This window comes from Pongo pygmaeus, chromosome 20 (assembly GCF_028885625.2).
Source record: "Pongo pygmaeus isolate AG05252 chromosome 20, NHGRI_mPonPyg2-v2.0_pri, whole genome shotgun sequence".
Classification (NCBI taxonomy): Eukaryota; Metazoa; Chordata; class Mammalia; order Primates; family Hominidae; genus Pongo; species Pongo pygmaeus.
Genome location: NC_072393.2, coordinates 6,657,404 through 6,678,364, shown reverse-complemented (window position 1 = coordinate 6,678,364; position 20,961 = coordinate 6,657,404). Strand labels below are relative to the sequence as shown.

General features: G+C 52.1%; 1 protein-coding gene across 1 annotated transcript in view; it reads left to right on the top strand.

Annotated features, from left to right (window-relative positions):
* The window catches only part of C3 (complement C3), a 42,446-nt gene that overhangs the window by 8,842 nt on the left and 12,643 nt on the right, over positions 1-20,961 (top strand). The window contains exons 12-26 of the mRNA XM_054461796.2: positions 787-996; positions 1,138-1,344; positions 1,843-2,001; positions 3,766-3,895; positions 4,158-4,229; positions 4,439-4,636; positions 10,055-10,163; positions 10,422-10,507; positions 14,308-14,450; positions 14,546-14,758; positions 15,434-15,500; positions 15,628-15,714; positions 17,458-17,661; positions 18,286-18,361; positions 18,700-18,859. Coding sequence (XP_054317771.1) covers positions 787-996; positions 1,138-1,344; positions 1,843-2,001; positions 3,766-3,895; positions 4,158-4,229; positions 4,439-4,636; positions 10,055-10,163; positions 10,422-10,507; positions 14,308-14,450; positions 14,546-14,758; positions 15,434-15,500; positions 15,628-15,714; positions 17,458-17,661; positions 18,286-18,361; positions 18,700-18,859 — 2,121 coding nt within the window. The remainder of the gene's footprint in view (positions 1-786; positions 997-1,137; positions 1,345-1,842; positions 2,002-3,765; positions 3,896-4,157; positions 4,230-4,438; positions 4,637-10,054; positions 10,164-10,421; positions 10,508-14,307; positions 14,451-14,545; positions 14,759-15,433; positions 15,501-15,627; positions 15,715-17,457; positions 17,662-18,285; positions 18,362-18,699; positions 18,860-20,961) is intronic.

Here is a 20,961-nt window from a genome sequence, read left to right as displayed (position 1 = left end):
AGAGGGGTCCACAGTTTGAGGAAACAGGAATCTTCCTCCTGCATGCCGTGTTCCTTCCACTTACACGGAGAGGCGCTCCATCCATGCACAATCTTTCCACTCCCACGGGGGAAGGAGTCTGAATCTCACAAGGAGGGTTGTGTAGTGTTTGGGACAGGCCCATTGTTGTGAGGTGGTCTCAGTTCTGGCTTCTGTGCACGTGGCGCTGTTGCCCCTCACTGGGAGGGAAGCAAGGCTCACGACAGCTGCGGAGGTTGCAGATGGCCTCCCAGTCCCTCTGCAGCTCCCAGGCTGCGCACCCCACTTACCCCTCACTGTGCTCAGCCTGTGCATGAATTTCCTGGGGCTGCCATGACAGATGGCCACAGCCTAGTGATCTAAAGCAACACATGTTTATGGGTCTGTAGTTTGAGAGGTCAGAAGTCCTGGCTCTGGGGGAAAGTTCGCTCCCTTGCTTTTTCCAGTGTCGCAAGGGCACCCTAAAGGCCTGGCTCATGGCCCCTTCCTCCCCCTTTAAAGGCAGCAGCATAGCATCTTCCAGTGTCTCTCTCTTTCTCTCTGTCTCTGTCTCTCCTTTCTCCCCTGCCCCTGCTTAATAAAGACCCTTATGATTACATTAGCTCCATCTACATAATCCAGGATAATGATTCCATCTCCAGATCCCTAACTTAATCCCATCTGCAAAGTCCCTTTTGTTAAGAAAGGACACCAATTCCCAGGTCTCAGGGATTCGGGTGTGGGTATCCTTGGGCGGCGACCAGCATGCATCCCTCTTTCCCCACCCAGGTGCGCACGAAGAAGCAGGAGCTCTCGGAGGCAGAGCAGGCTACCAGGACCATGCAGGCTCAGCCCTACAGCACCGTGGGCAACTCCAACAATTACCTGCATCTCTCAGTGCCACGTACAGAGCTCAGACCCGGGGAGACCCTCAACGTCAACTTCCTCCTGCGAATGGACCGCGCCCACGAGGCCAAGATCGGCTACTACACCTACCTGGTCCGTGGCCACCTGGAAACCTCAGCCCCCGCCTCCTCCTTGCTTCTTCCGCACCCCCGGGACCCCTTCCCCCATCCCGGATCCCTCCCTGCATTCCCTCCCACTCACCCTCCGCAGCCTGATGCCAGCCTGTCCCCCCAGATCATGAACAAGGGCAAGCTGTTGAAGGCGGGACGCCAAGTGCGAGAGCCGGGCCAGGACCTGGTGGTGCTGCCCTTGTCCATCACCACCGACTTCATCCCTTCCTTCCGCCTGGTGGCATACTACACGCTGATCGGCGCCAGCGGCCAGAGGGAGGTGGTGGCCGACTCCGTGTGGGTGGACGTCAAGGACTCCTGCGTGGGCTCGGTAAGTGTGCCCTGGGCTCGCTCACCCCCTCTCTCCCTCTCCCTACTCCTCTCTCTCTCTGTCTCCTCTTTCTCTCTCTTTCCCTTTCTCGTTTTCTCTCTCCTTTCTCTCTCTCTTCCTCTCCCTTTCTCTCCTCCCTCTCTGTCTCTCAACTGTCTCTGTTTTTCTTTCTCTTTCCCTCTCTCTACATCTCTCTTTCCCTCTCTCTTTATTTCTCTTTCCTTCTCTCTCTCCCTCTCTCGCTCTCTCTTTCTCTCTCTTTATCTCTCTCCTTTTCTCTCTCCCTCTCTCTCCTTTTCTCTCTCCCTGTCTCTTTCCCTTTCCCTCTCTCTCCCCTCCCTCTCTCCCTTTCTCTCTCTCTCTCTCTCTCCCCCACTCCCCACCCCCACGGCTCCCTCCAACCTTTCTGTCTTTCCACTCTAGTCCAGCACCCCCTCCATCCCAGGCACTCCTCTCTCCCAGGGCTGACTTCTTTCTGCGTCTCTGCCCTCCCCACAGCTGGTGGTAAAAAGCGGCCAGACAGAAGACCGGCAGCCTGTACCTGGGCAGCAGATGACCCTGAAGATAGAGGGTGACCACGGGGCCCGGGTGGGACTGGTGGCCGTGGACAAGGGCGTGTTCGTGCTGAATAAGAAGAACAAACTGACGCAGAGTAAGGTAAGGGCCAGTGACCCAAGGCTGCTGAGAAGAGACGGAGGCACAGAGCTGGGGCTGGGGGAGGTGGGTGGGACTGGAGAGGGCAGTGCAGTGGGGGGCGTGGGCTGAAAGCAGAGATCGGAGCAGACCAGACACAGGGATGGTTGAAGCTGAAGATGGGAATGAGGTTGGACATGGGTTCCAACTGCGGATGGTCATGAGAATTGGACTTTTTTTTCTGTTTGTTTGTTTTTGAGACAGAGTCTCTCTCTGTCACCAGGCTGGAGTGCAGTGGCGCAATCTCGGCTCACTGCAACCTCCGCCTCCCAGGTTCAAGCGATTCTCCTGCTTCAGCTTCCCTAGTAGCTGGGAATACAGGCGCCCATCACCACGCCCAGCTAATTTTTGTATTTTTAGTGAAGACGGGGTTTCACCATGTTGGCCAGGATGGTCTCGATCTCTTGACCTTGTGATCCGCCCGCCTCGGCCTCCCAAAGTGTTGGGATTACAGGCGTGAGCCACTGCGCCCAGCTGAGAATTGGACACTTTCAACTGGGGCTTTGAGAGTCCGGTGGCAGCACGCCCAGGGTCATCCAGTGGTGAAGGTTTCCGGAGTAGGGACGAAGATGGAGATGGGGTTGGCCTGGGATCAGGAGTGAGGATGGAATCAGAGGGGGAATGGAGGTAAGATCTGGAATGGAGGCCGGGTGGGGAGGCTCACGTCTGGAATCCCAGCACTTTGGGAGGTCAAGATGGGAGGATCACTTGAGGCCAGGAGTTCCAGACCAGCTTGGGCAACATGGCAAGACCCAAACTCTACAGAAAAATTTTAAAATAGCCGGGCATGATGGCGCATGCCTGTAGTCCCATCTGCTCAGGAGGCGGAGGTGCGAGGATTGCTTAAGCCCAGGAATTTGAGGCTGCAGTGAGCTATGCTTGCACCATTGCACTCCAGCCTGGGAGACAGTGGAAAATCTCAACTTAAAAAAAAAAAAAGAATGGAAAGAAAGGAGAAAAAAAAAGAAGAGAGAGAGAAACAGAGAGAAAGGAAAGGAAAGGAGATAAAGAGGAAGGGAGGGAGGGAGGGAATGAAGAATAAAGGAAGGAAAGAAGGAAGGAAGGAAGGAGGGAAGGAGAGAAGGAGGGAAGGAAAGAAGGAGCAAAGGAAGGAGGAAAGGAGGAATGGAGGGAGGGAGAAGAAGGAAGGGAAAGAAAGAAGACAGAAAGAAAAGAAAAAGAGGGCGGGGCATGGTGGCTCACTCCTATAATCCCAGCACTTTGGGAGGCCAAGAGAGGCGAATCATTTCAGGTCAGGAGTTTGAGACCAGGCTGGCCAATATGGTGAAACCCCGTCTCTACTAAATATACAAAAATTAGCTGGGCATGGTGGCATGCCCCTGTAGTCCCAGATGCTCGGGAGGCTGAGGCAGGAGAATCGCCTGAACCTGGGAGTTGGAGGTTACAGTGAGCGGAGATCACACCACTGCACTCCAGCCTGGGTGACAGAGCAAGACTCCATCTCGAAAGAAAGAAAGAGAGAGAGAGAGAGATAAAAAGAGAGAGAGAAAGAGAGAAAGAGAAAGAAAGAGAGAAGGAAGGAGAGAGAGAGAAGGAAGGAAGGAAGGAGAGAGAAAGAGAGAGAAAGGAAGGGCAGAAGCAGGAATGGGGGAGATGAGAGCGGGACAGGGTGGGGTCATTTGGGAAGAGATACGAAGGTGCATATGTGGGGGATCCCAATTGTCAGCCTGGCCTCCCTGCATCCTGCCACCCCTATGCCCCCCGCAGATCTGGGACGTGGTGGAGAAGGCAGACATCGGCTGCACCCCGGGCAGTGGGAAGGATTACGCCGGTGTCTTCTCGGATGCAGGGCTGACCTTCACGAGCAGCACTGGCCAGCAGACCGCCCAGAGGGCAGGTGAGGTCGCCGCCAGGGGCCAGTGCAGGGACAGACAGCTCCTCCACCTCCCAGATGCTGGGAGCAGAGCTCTGGAATCCGGGGGCCTGGGTTCAAGCCCCGCCTCCACCACCACCTAGTAAATCCCTCCCCTCTGAGCCTCAGTTTGCTCTTCCATCAAATGGGAGCAGGAACACCCCCACCTCACACGATCGTGAGGGGTGAACCGAGGACACCTAGTAGGTGCCTCATCCATCTTCTCCTCGGTCCGCCTGCCCTGCAGAACTTCAGTGCCCGCAGCCAGCCGCCCGCCGACGCCGTTCGGTGCAGCTCACAGAGAAGAGAATGGACAAAGGTGGGAGCCTTTCCTACCCACTCCTGCCCCTGAGCCCCACCCTAGGAGACCCCAGCCTGGCCGTGCAGGAGCTACAGAGGGAGGAGGGGAGGCCCTGGCGGCGAAGTCCTCCCTGGGGTCCGGCGAAGTCCTCCCTGGGGTCCGTCCCGCGTCCCTCCTGCTGCCGGCCCCAGGCTGAGGGTGTGGCCTGGGGGAATGTGCTCCCGCAGTCGGCAAGTACCCCAAGGAGCTGCGCAAGTGCTGCGAGGACGGCATGCGGGAGAACCGCATGAGGTTCTCGTGCCAGCGCCGGACCCGTTTCATCTCCCTGGGCGAGGCGTGCAAGAAGGCCTTCCTGGACTGCTGCAACTACATGACAGAGCTGCGGCGGCAGCACACGCGGGCCAGCCACCTGGGCCTGGCCAGGAGTAGGTCCCACGGGGTGGGGGCGGGGGGTCCATCTGATGGGGGAGGAGACTCCTGTCTGAGGAGGGAGGATGCCCTGTCTGGGGGGCGTGGGGCTGGAGGAGGCCGCTGTCTGAGAGGGGAGGAGGCCCCTGTCTGAGGAGGGAGGAAACCTCTGTCTGAGGGGGGAGGAGGCCTTGAGGGAGGAGGAGGCCGCTGTCTGAGAGGGGAGGGGGCCCCTGTCTGAGGAGGGAGGAAACCTCTGTCTGAGGGGGGAGGAGGCCTTGAGGGAGGAGGAGGTCCCTGTCTGAGGGTGGAGGAAGCCTCTGTCTGAGGAGGGAGGAAACCTCTGTCTGAGGGGGGAGGAGGCCTTGAGGGAGGAGTAGGTCCCTGTCTGAGGGGGGAGGAGGCCTCTGTCTGATGGGGGAGGAGGCCCCTGTCTGAGGAGGGAGGAGGCCTCTGTCTGAGGGGGGAGGATGCCCCTGTCTGATGGGGGAGGAGGCCGCTGTCTGAGGGGGGAGGAGGTCCCTGTCTAATGGGGGAGGAGGCCCCTGTCTGAGGAGGGAGGAAACCTCTGTCTGAGGGGGGAGGAGGCCTTGAGGGAGGAGGAGGTCCCTGTCTGAGGGGGGAGGAGGCCTCTGTCTGAGGAGGGAGGAAACCTCTGTCTGAGGGGGGAGGAGGCCTTGAGGGAGGAGGAGGTCCCTGTCTGAGGGGGGAGGAGGCCTCTGTCTGATGGGGGAGGAGGCCCCTGTCTGAGGGGGGAGGAGGCCTCTGTCTGATGGGGGAGGAGGTCCCTGTCTGAGGGGGGAGGAGGCCTCTGTCTGATGGGGGAGGAGGCCCCTGTCTGAGGAGGGAGGAGGCCTCTGTCTGAGGGAGGAGGATGCCCCTGTCTGAGGGGGGAGGAGGCCTCTGTCTGATGGGGGAGGAGGCCCCTGTCTGAGGAGGGAGGAGGCCTCTGTCTGATGGGGGGAGGAGGCCCCTGTCTGAGGAGGGAGGAGGCCTCTGTCTGATGGGGGAGGAGGCCCCTGTCTGAGAAGGGAGGAGGCCTCTGTCTGATGGGGGAGGAGGCCCCTGTCTGAGGAGGGAGGAGGCCGCTGTCTGAGGGGGGAGGAGGCTTCTGTCTGATGGGGGAGGAGGCGGCTGTCTGAGGGGGGAGGAAACCTCTGTCTGAGGGGGGAGGAGGCCCCTGTCTGAGGAGGGAGGAAACCTCTGTCTGAGGGGGGAGGAGGCCTTGAGGGAGGAGGAGGTCCCTGTCTGAGGGGGGAGGAGGCCTCTGTCTGATGGGGGAGGAGGCCCCTGTCTGAGGGGGGAGGAGGCCTCTGTCTGATGGGGGAGGAGGCCGCTGTCTGAGGGGGGAGGAGGCCTCTGTCTGATGGGGGAGGAGGCCGCTGTCTGAGGGGGGAGGAGGCCTCTGTCTGATGGGGGAGGAGGCCGCTGTCTGATGGGGGAGGAGGCCTCTGTCTGATGGGGGAGGAGGTCCCTCTCTGAGTAGGGAGGAGGCCTCTGTCTGAGGGGGGAGGATGCCCCTGTCTGAGGGGGTAGGAGGAGGCCTCTGTCTGTTGGGAGAGGAGGACCCTGTCTGAGGGTGATGCAGATGAGGTGATGCCCTGCCAGCGTGAGGTAGAGAAGACCCAGGTCTGAAGAGGGGAGGATCAAGTCGAAGAAGTGTAGATGCCCATCTGAGAGGGAGGAGGCTCCCGTCCGAGGGGAGGGGACACTCCTGTCTGGAAGGGACAGAGGCCTTCAGATGAGGAGCCAGGAGGCCCAGGCCTGAGGGAGGAGAAAGGCCTAGTCTGATGGGCAGAAGGGCCCTTGCCTGAAGGTACAGCAGTTTCCTGCCTGGGAAGGTCATCCCAGCCCCGCCCATCAGTCTGAATTTGACATCACCAGTGCCCAGGACATTTGAGGTCTGAGGGAAAAGTCTAGAAAGATGATGCAGCTGGTCACACACTAATTACCAATGGGAAGGCTAAGGTGAGTTCCAAGTTTGGCTTCACCAGAGAAAACTAATTTGCGTGGCCTTCCAGAAAGAACTGCCAAACTCGATGAGTTAACAGGCAGCCCTTCTTCATTCATTCACGCATTCAGTTTTTGAATAAGATGAGACTTCAGATCTCATGTCAAATAAGTCTTAAGTGAAACAAAGAGAAATTTACCTTATAATAAGAGAAAATTGGCCGGGCATGGTGGCTCACACCGGCAATCCCAGCACTTTGGGAGGCCGAGGTGGGTGGATCACTTGAGGTCAGGAGTTCAAGACCAGTCTGGCCAACATGGTAAAACCCCGTCTCTATAAAAATGCAAAAATTAGCCTGGCGAGGTGGCAGGCGCCTGTAATCCCAGCTACTCAGGAGGCTGAGCTGGGAGAATCGCTTGAACCTGGTAGGTTTAGGTTGCAGTGAGCTGAGATTGTGCCACTGCACTCCAGCCTGGGCAACAGAGCAAGACTCCGTCTCAAAAACAAAACAAAACAAAAAAAGAAAGGAAAAAGAAAATTGGCTGGGCACGGTGGCTCACACCTGTAATGCCCACACTTTGGGAGGCCGAGAAGGGTGGATTGCTTGAGTCCAGAAATTTGAGACCAGCCTGGGCAACATAGCAGAACCCCATATCTACAAAAATAAAATAAAATAATTAGCCAGGTGTGGTGGTGCACACCTGTAGTCCCAGCTACTCAGGAGGCTGAGGTGGGAGGATTGTTTGAACCCAGGAGATGGAGGCGTCAGTGAGCCAAAATCACACCACTGCACTCCAGCCTGGGCAACAGAGCAAGACCCTGTCTCAAAAAAAAAAAAAAAAAAAAAAGAAAAGAAAAGAAAAGAAAAAGAAAACGAAAATGAAAAGAAAAAATTCAAGCAAATTTAGAATGATCTCCTTCACAAAGGGGCGATAGTGTGAGGGCCACTGGGAAAATTAGACAAAAAGTCTGGTCTGCTGAAATATGGTTTACATCCAGATGGATGGTGGGTTTTATTTTTCCCCAGAATTGTGTAATTCCTTTAGCCCATTGGGGGTCAGAAAAAGAATGGCTAAATGTTACTATCCCAAGGCACTCAGATTGATTATTCCAGAGTATGAGTAAATTCAGGTATCTCTTTTAGGAATTCCATCTACTTTGGGCTGGGCTTAGTGGCTCACGCCTGTGATCCCAGCAGCAGGATCTCTTGAGCTCTGGAGTTCGAGAGTAGTCTGGGCAACATAGTGAGACTTTGTATGGACGAAAACTTTTTTTTTTTTTTTTTTTTTTTGAGATGGAGTCTCGCTCTGTCACACAGGCTTCAGTACAGTGGCGCAATCTTGGCTCACTACAACCTCTGCCTCCTGTGTTCAAGTGATTCTCCTGCCTCAGCCTCCCAAGTAGCTGGGATTATAGGCACCTGCCACCACACCCGGCTAATTTTTGTATTTTTAGTAGAGAAGAGGTTTCACCATGTTGGCCGGGCTGGTGTCGAACTCCCAACCTTCGGGGATCCGCCCGCCTCAGCCTCCCAGAGTGCTGGGATTACAGGCATGAGCCACTGTGCCTGGCTGAAAAATATTAAAATATATATATTTTTAAAGGGATTCCACCTACTTTGTTGTTATGGAGATCCAGAACCCAATTAAAGCCTGTCTATCATGTTTGAGGAAAGTGCAATTTGAGTCAAAGCCTAGTCCAGTCTAATTTCATTTACTTGCTGGTAGTGTGAAGCTGTTTTTGTTTATTTATATATTTATTTAGAGGCAGGGTCTCGCTCTTTCGCCCAGGCTGGAGTGCAGTGGTGCGATCACAGCTCACTGCAGCATCAACCTCTTGGGCTCAAGGGGTCCTTCTGTCCTTCTGTCTCATCCTCAGCCTTCTGAGTAGCTAGATCTGCAGGTGCATGCCAGCATGCCCAGCTAATTTTTAAATTATTATTTGTAGAGAGAGGGTCTCAGTGTGTTGCCCAGGCTGGTCTCAAACTCCTGGGCTCAAGCCATCCTCCCATCTTGGCCTCTCAGAGTGCTGGGATGATAGCACCACATCCAGCCTATCGAGATTTTTTTTTTTTTTTTTTTTTTTTTGAGAGGAAGTCTCACTCTGTCACCAGGCTGGAGTGCAGTTGCGCAGTCTCGGCTCACTGTAACCTCCGCATCCTGGGTTCAAGCGATTCTCGTCCCTTAGCCTCCCGAGTAGCTGGGATTACAGGTGCATGCCATCACACCTGGCTAATTTTTGTATTAGATGGTTTTTAAAGGCCACCGCTTCTTCAGTGTTCTGCACCAGGTCTGGGAATGTTCTCAGCTCACCTAGTCATGTTCAGAATGGACAAATTCCTCAGAGGAAGCAGACACGGTTTCTCAGGACCATGATCCTTTAGAGGCACATATGTACATGCCTGCTTTCTTTTATTATTATCTTTTTTTGAGATGGAGTCTCACTCCGTCACCGAGGCTGGAGTGCAGTGGCACAATCTTGGCTCTCTACAACCTCTGCCTCCTGGGTTCAAGCGATTCTCCTGCCTCAGCCTCCCGAGTATCTGGGACTACAGGTGCCTGCTGCCACGCCTGGCTAATTTTCATATTTTTAGTAGAGGCACGGTTTTGCCATGTTGGCCAGGCTGGTCTCAAACTCCTGACCTCAAGTGATCCACCCGCCTCGGCCTCCCAAAGTGCTGGGATTACAGATGTGAGCCACTGTGCCTGGCCAAATGCTTTCATTTCTTTAAAAATCAAAGGGAAAGGAATGACTATAATCTAGTCTGCATTGGATATGTCCTTATACCAGTACATTTGTGGGATATAATTTTTCGTTTTTTTTTTTTATGGAGAAGAAGTTCCCAAGGCAAATGTGTCTGGGGCTCATGAAAATTCATCCTGCAGTCCTCCATGTCCGGGATGTATTTCACTGCTAGGAATCCCTCCTGGGCAGAGGTAGGATCTAAAGGTGCGACTGCTGAGGAAGTAGCTCGGCTCTTTTTTTGTTTGTTTTTTGTTTTTTTGTTTGTTTGTTTTTTGTTTTTGTTTTCGGATGGAGTCTGTCTCTGTCGCCTGGGCTGGAGTGTAGTCGTGTGATCTCAGCTCACTGCAACCTCCACCTCCTGGGTTCAAGTGATTCTCCTGCCTCAGCCTCCAGAGTAGCTGGGATCACAGGCATGCGCCACCACGCCCAGCTAATTTTTGTGTTTTTAGTAGAGATGGGGTTTCACCATGTTGTCCAGGCTGGTCTCAAAGTCCTGACCTCAAGCGATCCACCCACCTCAGCCTCCCAAAGTGCTGGGATTACAGGGGTGAGCCACCGTGCCCAGCCTTAATTTTTGTATTTTTAGTAGAGATGGGTTTCACCATGTTGGCTAGGCTGGTCTCTGACTCCTGGCCTCAAGTGATCCAGCTGCCTTGGCCTCCCTAAGTGCTGGGATTTCAGGCATGAGCCATGGTGCCTGGCCTGCTCTGTTCTAAATGTAGATCTAAACCCCCTGCAGGTAACCTGGATGAGGACATCATTGCAGAAGAGAACATTGTTTCCCGAAGCGAGTTCCCAGAGAGCTGGCTGTGGAACATTGAGGACTTGAAAGAGCAACCTAAAAATGGGTAAGGCCAGGGTACCCCCGATGCAACCCACCCCAGAGTCAGACCACTTAATTTGCATGCACCTGCTATCTCTTGTCTTCTCCGGAATCACAGTGCAACCCCACAGCCCAACCTAGAAAAATCAGGAATTGGGTGACCTATATGGAGGCACCCCCAGACCCTTCCAGCCTGTCCCTCGGGGTCCCTCTGCACCAGCTCTTCCCCTCTACCACCCTGCTAGATGACATCTCCTAATGCCCCAACCTCTTCTCCATCCAGAATCTCCACGAAGCTCATGAATATATTTTTGAAAGACTCCATCACCACGTGGGAGATTCTGGCTGTGAGCATGTCGGACAAGAAAGGTGAGAGAGGATGCTGGCTGGTCCCCGGGAGGCAGGGACCCCAGGGTGTCTGAATGTCATCTCATTTTATCCAAACTCAATTAACCCTATGTTTCTTGGCACTTTATTCTCTGCCCTGGTTACCACAGAGGTGTTGTTACCAGGAACTGCCGGAATCCTTAGTTCTTGTCTAACTTGGAAGAAAGAATTCAGCCAAGAGTCACACAGCAAGGGTTAAGTAGCAGAGTTTATTGAAGGAAGAAACAGCTCTGGGCTGGTCCCCCTGGAAAAATAGTAGTAGCAATGCTTGTTTAAAGACTCAGGGCCAGCCTCGATGGCTCACACCTGTAATCCCAGCACTTTGGGAGGCCGAGGCAGGGGAATCACTTCAGGTCAGGAGTTCAAGACCAGCCTGGTCAACATGGTGAAACCCCGTCTCTACTAAAAGCACAAAACAATTAGCCAGGCAGGGGGTGGCGGGCGCCTGTAATCCCAGCTACTCGGGAGGCTGAGGCAGGAGATTCGGTTGAACCCGGGAGGTGGAGGTTGCGGTGAGCTGAGATTGTGCCACTGCACTCCAGCCTGGGCAACAAGAGCAAAACTCCTCTCTAAATAAATAAAAAGTGACAGTATGCTCTGAAAGATGACACGGACATGGCTGCTCAACAGAATGAGCCAGCAGCAGGTACTGCTGGTGGACTCTTTCTATGAGACTTTTACATGATTTTTCATGAAGGGGCGTGAGCGGGTGTCACTTGTAAGCATGTTTTGGGAGGTCTCTTTGGGCGAGCAGGCTCTGTGGCTGTATGTACTAGCATGCACGTGGCATGTCTCATTAGAGTCTAAAATCTCCACCCGGGGTGTGTTTTTTACCATGATAATGAGCAAAAGACAACTCTAGGGTGTTTTCGGAGCAGTGCACATGCTCATCATTGGGGAAAATCCCTAGCAAAGTTATTTCCAGCTAGGACCTGATAAGTTCCCTTCAGGGCCAGAGGACCCCAACCACAAGGCCACGTGTAGCCAACGTAGCCGTCGTCCTTTTCGCTGACTGCCAGTGAGCAGCGCTATCAGTAGGCAGCCTGTCTGGGACTTCTTTTCCGAGAAAGCTCCCCTGCCTGCTCATTTCCGCCTATCTGCCTACTCTAACAGTGTCAAAAGCTAGACGGGGTGGGGGTACAGTCTCTAAAATTGATGCTTTTCTTTCTTTCTTTCTTTTTTTTTGAGAAGGAGTCTCGCTTTGTCATCCAGCCATAATTCATATGGTTTATTATAATTTATAATAAATTTAATTATAATATTTATTTTTATATTTATTAATTGTAATATATGTTTATAATAGTTAATTATAATATAATATATAATTATATATTACATAATATATTTCATATCTACATATTACATATTATATATAATATAGTATATATTATATATACATATTACATATGTAATATATTATATAAACATATAATATGTATTATAATTTATAATACATTTAATTATAATATAATGAATTATAATAAACCATAATTCATTATAATTTAATACATTATATTAAACCATAATTTATTATAATTTAATTTTGTTATAATGTATAATTATAATTTACTACTAATATGTCATTTGTTATTGTTGACATATTAACATATATAATGTATATTTTATTAGATATATAATATAAATGATGTATCATTTATTATTGATTACATATCTATAATTATACCATATCATAACTTATTATAAAACATTCTATTTAATTTAAATATACCCAAAATAGTATCATTTCAACATTTTGTAAAAAGTTGCAAAACCACAACCCACTAATAATATGACTAATCTTTTAATATTTGATAATAATCTACTAGTATATCGGAATTACTGATGATATATTTTACTTCTGTTTGCACTAAGTGTTCAAAATCCAGCATGTATTTTACAATTCAGTGCATCTCATTTAGGATACTAGATTTTCTTTCATTTTTTTTTTTGAGACAGGATCTTGCTCTGTCACCTAGGCTGGAGTGCAGTGGCGTAAACAGGATGCTAAGTTTTCTTTTTTTAGTAGAGACAGGGTGTCGCCATGTTGGCCAGGCTAGTCTCAAACTCCTGGCCTCAAGCGATCTGCCTTCCTCAGCCTCCCAAAGTGCTGGGATTACAGGCGTGAGCCACCGCGCCCGGCCCAGGATGCTAGGTTTTCATTGGAAATACTTTGATCTGTATTTTAGGCTTCATAAAATTTACAGCTGAAAAGGTAGATTCTCAGGCCGGGTGCAATGGCTCAAGCCTGTAATCCCATTACTTTGAGAGGCTGAGGTGGGCAAATCATTTGAGGTCGGAGTTCGAGACCAGCCTGGGCAACTTGGCAAAGCCCCGTCTCTACAAAAAAAAAGAAAAGAAAAGAGAAAGAAAAGGTAGATCCTCATACTCAAGTTGTTGCAAAAATACTTAAACGTTTTCCACTCAATCGATCATCATTTTTTAAAAATTAAGATTTAATTCACATACTATATGTCACTCTTTTAAAATGTACAATTCAGGTCGGGCACGGTGGCTCACGCCTGTTATCCCAGCACTTTGGGAGGCCGAGGCAGGCAGATTACCTGAGGTCAGGAGGTCGAGACCAGCCTGGCTAACATGGTGAAACCCTGTCTCTACTAAAAATACAAAAAATTAGCAGGACATGGGGGCGGGTGCCTGTAATCCCAGCTACTCAGGAGGCTGAGGCAGAAGAATTGCTTGAACCCAGGATATAGAGGTTGCAGTGAGCCAAGATCACGCCACTGCACTCCAGCCTGGGTGACAGAGCGAGACCCCATCTCAAAAAAATAAATAAATAAATAAATAATAATAAAATATATAATTCAGTGGTGTTTCATATATTTAAAATGAGCATCAGTTGTTTGTTTTGTTTCATTGGGTTTGGTTTTAGAGACAGGATCTCACTCTGTTGCCCAGGCTGGAGCACAGTGGTTCGATCATAGCTCACTGCAGCCTTGAACTCCTGGGCTCAAGCAATCCTCCTGCCTCAGCCTCCCAAAGTGCTGTGATTACAGGCATGAGCCACCGCACCTTGCTAGATCATCAGGTTTAAAGTTTAAGTCTGAATTAAATTAAATACATTTAAATACAAGTACATCAAATAAAAGTACAAATCCAGTTTCTCACTCAGGCAAACCCCATTTCAAGTGCTCAGCGCTCCCCCACGGCTTGGGGCTACCATTTCAGACAAGCAGATATATTTTGGAGATTTCTCTTCCTCCCTACACGTAGATCTCTGAGTCAAACTACAAACAGAATGTAAATCATTAAATAATGGTAACTCCGGCCAGGCGCAGTGGCTCACGCCTGTAGTCTCAGCACTTGGGAGGCTGAGGCGGGTGGATCATGAGGTCAAGAGATCGAGACCATCCTGGCCAACATGGTGAAACCCCATCTCTACTAAATATACAAAAATTAGCTGGGCGTGGTGGTGCGTGCCTGCAATCCCAGCTACTCGACAGACTGAGGCAGGAGAATTGCTTGAACCCAGGAGGCGGAGGTTGCATTGAGCCGAGATGGCGCCACTGCACTCCAGCCTGGTGACAGAGTCTTGCTCTGTCTCAAATGATAATTAATAATAATAATAAATAATGGTAACTCCCAGCCACCACCATCATCATCTGTCATTTGTCACCACTGACAGTGTTTAGTTCACGGGCTTCAGCAAAGACAGGCTGAGTTTGGGAGAGCTCCTGCGGTGCGGACTAAGAGCTGAGACCCAGGAGCCTGGCCTTGTCCACTCCCCAACCTTGACACTCCGTGTTCTGTCTCTGCCCGGGCAGGGATCTGTGTGGCAGACCCCTTCGAGGTCACAGTAATGCAGGACTTCTTCATCGACCTGCGGCTACCCTACTCTGTTGTTCGAAACGAGCAGGTGGAAATCCGAGCCGTTCTCTACAATTACCGGCAGAACGAAGAGCTCAAGGTGGGTCCCGGGGTGGCAGAGGCTTCTTGGAGGCTGCAAGGGGGTAGGTAGCCTGCTGCACACACACTTGCCCGGATACTTTCTCTCCCTGGCAGGTGAGGGTGGAGCTACTCCACAATCCAGCCTTCTGCAGCCTGGCCACCACCAAGAGGCGTCACCAGCAGACCGTAACCATCCCCGCCAAGTCCTCATTGTCTGTTCCTTATGTCATCGTGCCGCTAAAGACCGGCCTGCAGGAAGTGGAAGTCAAGGCTGCCGTCTACCATTATTTCATCAGTGACGGTGTCAGGAAGTCCCTGAAGGTCGTGGTGAGTGCTTGGGGCACCCACAAACCCTTGTCCTTCAGAGAGGGCTCCTGGTCTTCATACTGTTGACTCAGGTTGGAGATCCAGGCTCTGAGACACTAAGAATCATAGTGTCAAGCTTAGGAAATTTGGAAGTCCCAGAATTTCAGAAGCAAAGCCGGGACTGGGGTAAAGTGAGTGAGATGACCCCAGACATAGAATTTTAGGGGGTGCCAAAAAGCTCATCAACCATCACCAATCAATAATTTTTTTATACTCAGTTTAAAGATTTTTATTTATTTATTTATTTATTTTTTGAGATGGAGTCTCACTCTGTTGCCCAGGCTGGAGTGCAGTGGCGCGATCTCGGCTCACTGCAATCTCCGCCTCCCGGGTTCACGCCATTCTCCTGACTCAGCCTCCCCAGTAGCTGGGACTACAGGCGCCCACCACCACACTGGGCTAAATTTTTTGTATTTTTAGTAAAGATGGGGTTTCACTGTGTTAGCCAGGATGGTCTCGATCTCCTGACCTCGTGATCCACCCACCTCGGCCTCCCAAAGTGCTGGGATTACAGGCATGAGCCACCGTGCCCAGCAATGCTAGGGTAATTCTAAGGACAGTGCCCTGCTGACCATCTGTGTGTCGGTCTGTTCTTTTATTCATCCAACAACTCCCCCCACCTCCAACACTGCGTAGCCGGAAGGAATCAGAATGAACAAAACTGTGGCTGTTCGCACCCTGGATCCAGAACGCCTGGGCCGTGGTGAGTTGGCTGCAGAGGGAGGGGCTGAGGGGCTGGCGGGGTAAGGCGGGTAAATGACCTGGGTTTAGTGAGGTAGGATAGGGCGGGAGGGAGCTAGAGCCATCGGTGTCTCTCACTCACCCTGCAGAAGGAGTGCAGAAAGAGGACATCCCACCTGCAGACCTCAGTGACCAAGTCCCGGACACCGAGTCTGAGACCAGAATTCTCCTGCAAGGTGAGACACCCTTGACCCCGACCCCATGGGTCCGAGGAGGTCATGGACGGAGCCAAATTCCATCTCATTCTGGAGGTGTTTATCCCGCACCTTTCTCTTCCCCCTCAGCTAGAACAGCCCATCTGTGATCTGTTTTCCCTTTTTTAAATTTTTTTTTTTTTTTTCGAGACAGTCTGACTCTGTCGCCCAGGCTGGAGTGCAGTGGCGCGATCTCAGCTCACTGCAGGCTCCGCCTCCCGGGTTCACGCCATTCTCCTGCCTCAGCCTCCTGAGTAGCTGGGACTACAGGCGCCCGCCACCACGCCTGGCTAATTTTTTTGTATTTTTAGTAGAGACAGGGTTTCACCGTGTTAGCCAGGATGGTCTCGATCTCCTGACCTCGTGATCCACCCGCTTCGGCCTCCCAAAGTGCTGGGATTACAGGCGTGAGCCGTCGTGCCCGACCTAAAAATTTTTTTAACCGTACAGATATTATTTGCTATGATCGGTTTTATAGAAGCCTCCAGATAGCATTTAGTTCAGCAAAGAGCTTTCGCTGATACATCAGTTTATTTTAATTTTTTCTAGACCTTCTGTGCTTCTTAGATGGGAAATCAGCTTAAATGAGAAGCAATAGCCTGTAATCCCAGCACTTTGGGAGGCCGAGGCAGGCAGACCACCTGAGGTAGGAGTTTGAGACCAGCCTGGCCAACATGGTGAAACCCTGTCTCTACTAAAAATACAAAAATTAGCCGGGCATGGTGGCACATGCCTGTAATCCCAGCTACTAGGGAGGCTGAAGCAGGATAATCGATTGAACATGGGAGGCGTAGGTTGCAGTGAGATGAGATCACGCCACTGCACTCCAGCCTGGGCAGCAGAGCAAGACATCGTCTCAAACAAAAACAAACAAACAAACAAACAAAAAGACAAGCAACATAGTACAAGAGCAGAAATTTTGGAGGTCATTTCTTGCCCCAGGAGGGAAGACTGGAGAAAGAAAGGGCCTTGCAACCTGTAAGCTATAAGGCTTTGGGGCAAAAGCCTTGGTTTTTTCACCTTTGGTAGGGGAAGAATAATAGTATCTACCTCCAAGGGTTGGTGTGACGATTTTTTTTTTTTTTTTTTTTGAGGTGGAGTCTCACTCTGTCTCCAGGCTAGAGTGCAGTGGCGCGATCTCGGCTCACTGCAACCCCTGCCTCCCGGGTTCAAGTGATTCTCGTGCCTCAGCCTCCCGAGTAGCTGGGACTACAGGCCCCCACCACCACCCCCACTAATTTTTGTATTTTTAGTAGAGATGGTGTTTCACCATGTTGGTCAGGCTGGTCTCCACCTCCTGAGCTCAGATGATCCACCCACCCCGGCCTCCCAAAGTGCTGAGATTACAGGCTTCAGCCATCGCGCCCAGCCTGGTGTGACGATTAAATGAGATACTCTATGGTGTTCTCTTAGAACAGCCTGGGAAGTAACATTAAGCGCTATATAAGTATTCCTGAATATTGTTACTGGAATTATTTTACTGCTGGTGAAACGGGACCCAATGACCAGGGTGCCCCTGTGAAGCACGTCCCACTCCTAACAGTGTAGATCCCCGAACAGCCACTCAGCCATGCAGCCTCCCCTCCCCGCAGTCACATCCTCCCAGCCCTCGCCTGTCCCTGACCCCTTGGCCCTGGCTGGTTGGGAGACTAGAACCCTTTTCACCCCACCCCAAGTTGGGTCACCCACCTGGCTTGAGCAACGTCCTCTTCCCACCTGCTGCAGGGACCCCAGTGGCCCAGATGACAGAGGATGCCATCGACGCGGAACGGCTGAAGCACCTCATTGTGACCCCCTCGGGCTGCGGGGAACAGAACATGATCAGCATGACGCCCACGGTCATCGCTGTGCATTACCTGGATGAAACGGAGCAGTGGGAGAAGTTCGGCCCAGAGAAGCGGCAGGGGGCCTTGGAGCTCATCAAGAAGGGTGGGCTCCCTGCCCCTCTTGGAGACCCCAGGGACCCCTTTCCGAGCGCCCCCCTCCCCTAAGATCCCACCTCATCTCAAGACCACGCCCTCCCCTGAGGCACCACCTCCTCTCCTAGCCACACCCCTCATTTGAGGCCCCACCTCTTCTCAAGGCTACGCCCTCTGAGGCCCTGACTCCTCCCAGGCCAGGCTCTTCATGAGACCCCGCCTCTCCTCAAGGCCACGCCCATCCCCTGAGTCCCCACATCTTCTGAAGGCCACACCCTCCTGTGAGGCCCCACCTCCTCTCCCAGCCACTCTCATCTGAGGCCCCACGTCCTCTCCAGGCCATGCCTCTTCCCTGAGACTCCACCCCCTCTCTGAGAGCCCTCCCCTCCCTGAAAGCCCCCCACCCTCAAGATCCTTCCCCTCTCTGAATCCTTTGTCCTCTGAGAACTCTTCCACCTCCTCGTTCTGATCCCCCACCCTCTTTGAGTCCTTCCCTCTTTAAGGTCCCCTCCTCCCAGAGCCCCTCCACCACCCTAAGCCCCTGTCTCCTCTCTGCACCCCGCCCCTGCCCTTTCTGGCGTGCCCCCTCTGCTCAGCCCCGGCTCTTTTGGGGGTTCCTCTCTCTTCCCTGCAGGGTACACCCAGCAACTGGCCTTCAGACAACCCAGCTCTGCCTATGCGGCCTTCGTGAAACGGGCACCCAGCACCTGGTGAGTCCCAACAGCCAGCTCAGGCCATGCATACTCCCCACCCTCAACACCCAGCAGGGCCCGGACCCTGTCCAGGGGTGGTCCCCTAGGCCAGCCTTGCCCAAACAGCCCTGGAGCTGCAGAGTCCAGGCAAGCACTGGCTGAGTGGCCAGCGGTCATTAAGCATCCTTAAGCACGGACTGCATGCAACAGCAGGGTCCTGGGGCCTGGGAAGGCAAACCAGGCAAACTGGGCCAGGCCCTGGTCCCTCCCCCCCCCTCCCCCCCGCTCATTGGCTGGTTGACATGGCATTCTCTGGATCTCAGAGCCGATTGGCTCATGCTCTGTGCCCACTCCAGGCTGACCGCCTACGTGGTCAAGGTTTTCTCTCTGGCTGTCAACCTCATTGCCATCGACTCCCAAGTCCTCTGCGGGGCTGTTAAATGGCTGATCCTAGAGAAGCAGAAGCCCGACGGGGTCTTCCAGGAGGATGCGCCCGTGATACACCAAGAAATGATTGTAAGAGCTGGGATTTAGGGCAAAATGGAAGAGAGAGGCTCCTGAGTCTCACAGGATGAACACGAGAGACCCCCACCTCCATGTGCCCACTGCCTAATTCCCTTTGCAAAGATTGGGATGGGGGGTGAGGGCAGGGAGATAAATGAGCCAGAGGGGTCACTCCAGCATTGCAAAACCAGAGACCTGCGAAGCCCAGTGCAAAATGAAGATGCACGGCCCCTCGCTCAGAAATTATTAAGAATTTCATTAAACCAAGTGCAGGGGTCCTGCCTGGGAATCCCTTTCTCACATTCAATCCATCAACACCTGCATTCTTCCATGATGTTACAAGAATCACCTCCTTCTCTCCATCCTCATGGCCAGCCCCTGGTCCAAGCAACACTCTCCCCGCCCCTCCTTATTTGGAGACCTTGTAGAAGCCACCTCCTGATCATCATCCTGGTGGCCTGCCACTTTTATTGGCTCTCAGACACTCACCACATAGCAGCTGGGGTGATTTTTTCAAATCCAGCTGGATCAGTTCTTAGAAAGTCCCGTGGCTCCCCCCTGTGGCTCTTAAACGCAAAACTCCTTTGAGCACTGGTTCTCCAAGTGTCATCCTCAGACCAGCAGCAGCAGCAGCACCCATGACTTACTAGAAATGCACACTCTGTGGCTGGGCTCGACGGCCCATGCCTGTAATCCCAGCGCTTTGGGAGGCCGAGACAGGAGGATGGCTTGAGCCCAGGAGGTCGAGGCTGCAGTGAGCCATGATCGTGACACTGCGCTCCAGGCTGATAACAGAGTGAGACCCTGTCTCAAAAACAAAACATATTCTGAGACCGGACCCCAGATTCACTGAATCAGAAATTCTAGGGGCAGGACCCAGGAATCTGAGGGGTGTGTGTGTGTGTGTGTGTGTGTGTGTGTGTGTGTGTGTGTGATGGAGTTTTGCTCTTGTCACCCAGGCTGGAGTGCAATGGCCCGATCTTGGCTCACTGCAACCTTCACCTCCCAGGTTCAAGCAATTCTCCTACCTCAGCCTCCTCAGTAGCTGGGATTACAGGCGCCCGCTCCACCATGCCCGGTTAATTTTTGTATTTTTAGTAGAGACGGGGTTTCACCATGTTGGCCAGGCTGGTCTCGAACTCCTGACCTCAGGTGATCCGCCCACCTTGGCCTCGCAAAGTGCTGGGATTACAGGCATGAGCCACCGCGCCTGGCCTAGGAATCTGAGTTTTTAAAAGTGCCCCTATTCCTCAAGGTGATGCTAATGTGTGCTTGAGATGGAGAATCACTGCCTCAGTCTCACCTTTCAGGCTTCCAGACTTCCAGCCTTTCTTTTCTTTCCAGGCTCCATCCGTTGATAGGAGCCTTGCTCTATTGTTCTACAGGGCCTTTGCACATGCTGTTTCTGCCACCTAGTATGCTAATCCCTGCCCTCTGTGAGAGTTGACTCCCTCAGGGACACTTTTTCTGACCTCCCCAACTGGGTCATATTCCCACAGTTCATTCTCGCTGCTACGTCCCATTCCTCTGCACAGAACTCATCCACTTATAAGTATATATCTCTTGGCTGGGTGCAGTGGCTCATGCCTGTAATCCCAGCACTGTGGGAGGCTGAGGCAGGTGGATCACCTGAGGTCAGGAGTTCGAGACCAGGCTGAGCAACATGGGAAACCCCCTCTCTACTAAATACAAAAAAATTAGCCAGGTGTGGTGGTACATGCCTGTAATCCCAGCTACTTCTGAGGCTGAGGCAGGAGAATTGCTTGAACAGAGGAGGCGGAGGTTGCAGGGAGCTGAGATCATGCCATTGCACTCCAGCCTGGGCAACAAGAGCAAAACTGTCTCAGAAAAAAAAAAAAAAAAAAAAAAAAAGTGTATATCTTTTAAGGAGCTGGATGGACCATATCCATCTTCCCTACTAGACAAAAGCTCTGTGAGGGCTAGAGCCCATGTCTGGTTTTACAATGGATCAAACCATTGTACCCATTGTACATTGCACATTGTACATTGACATTTGCAGAAGGAATAAATTATTGCATGAATTAATAATAAGAAGTTTGACCTTCCTAGGGTAGCGGGGTGACACCTAGAAGAGACTCAGCCCTGCCCAGACC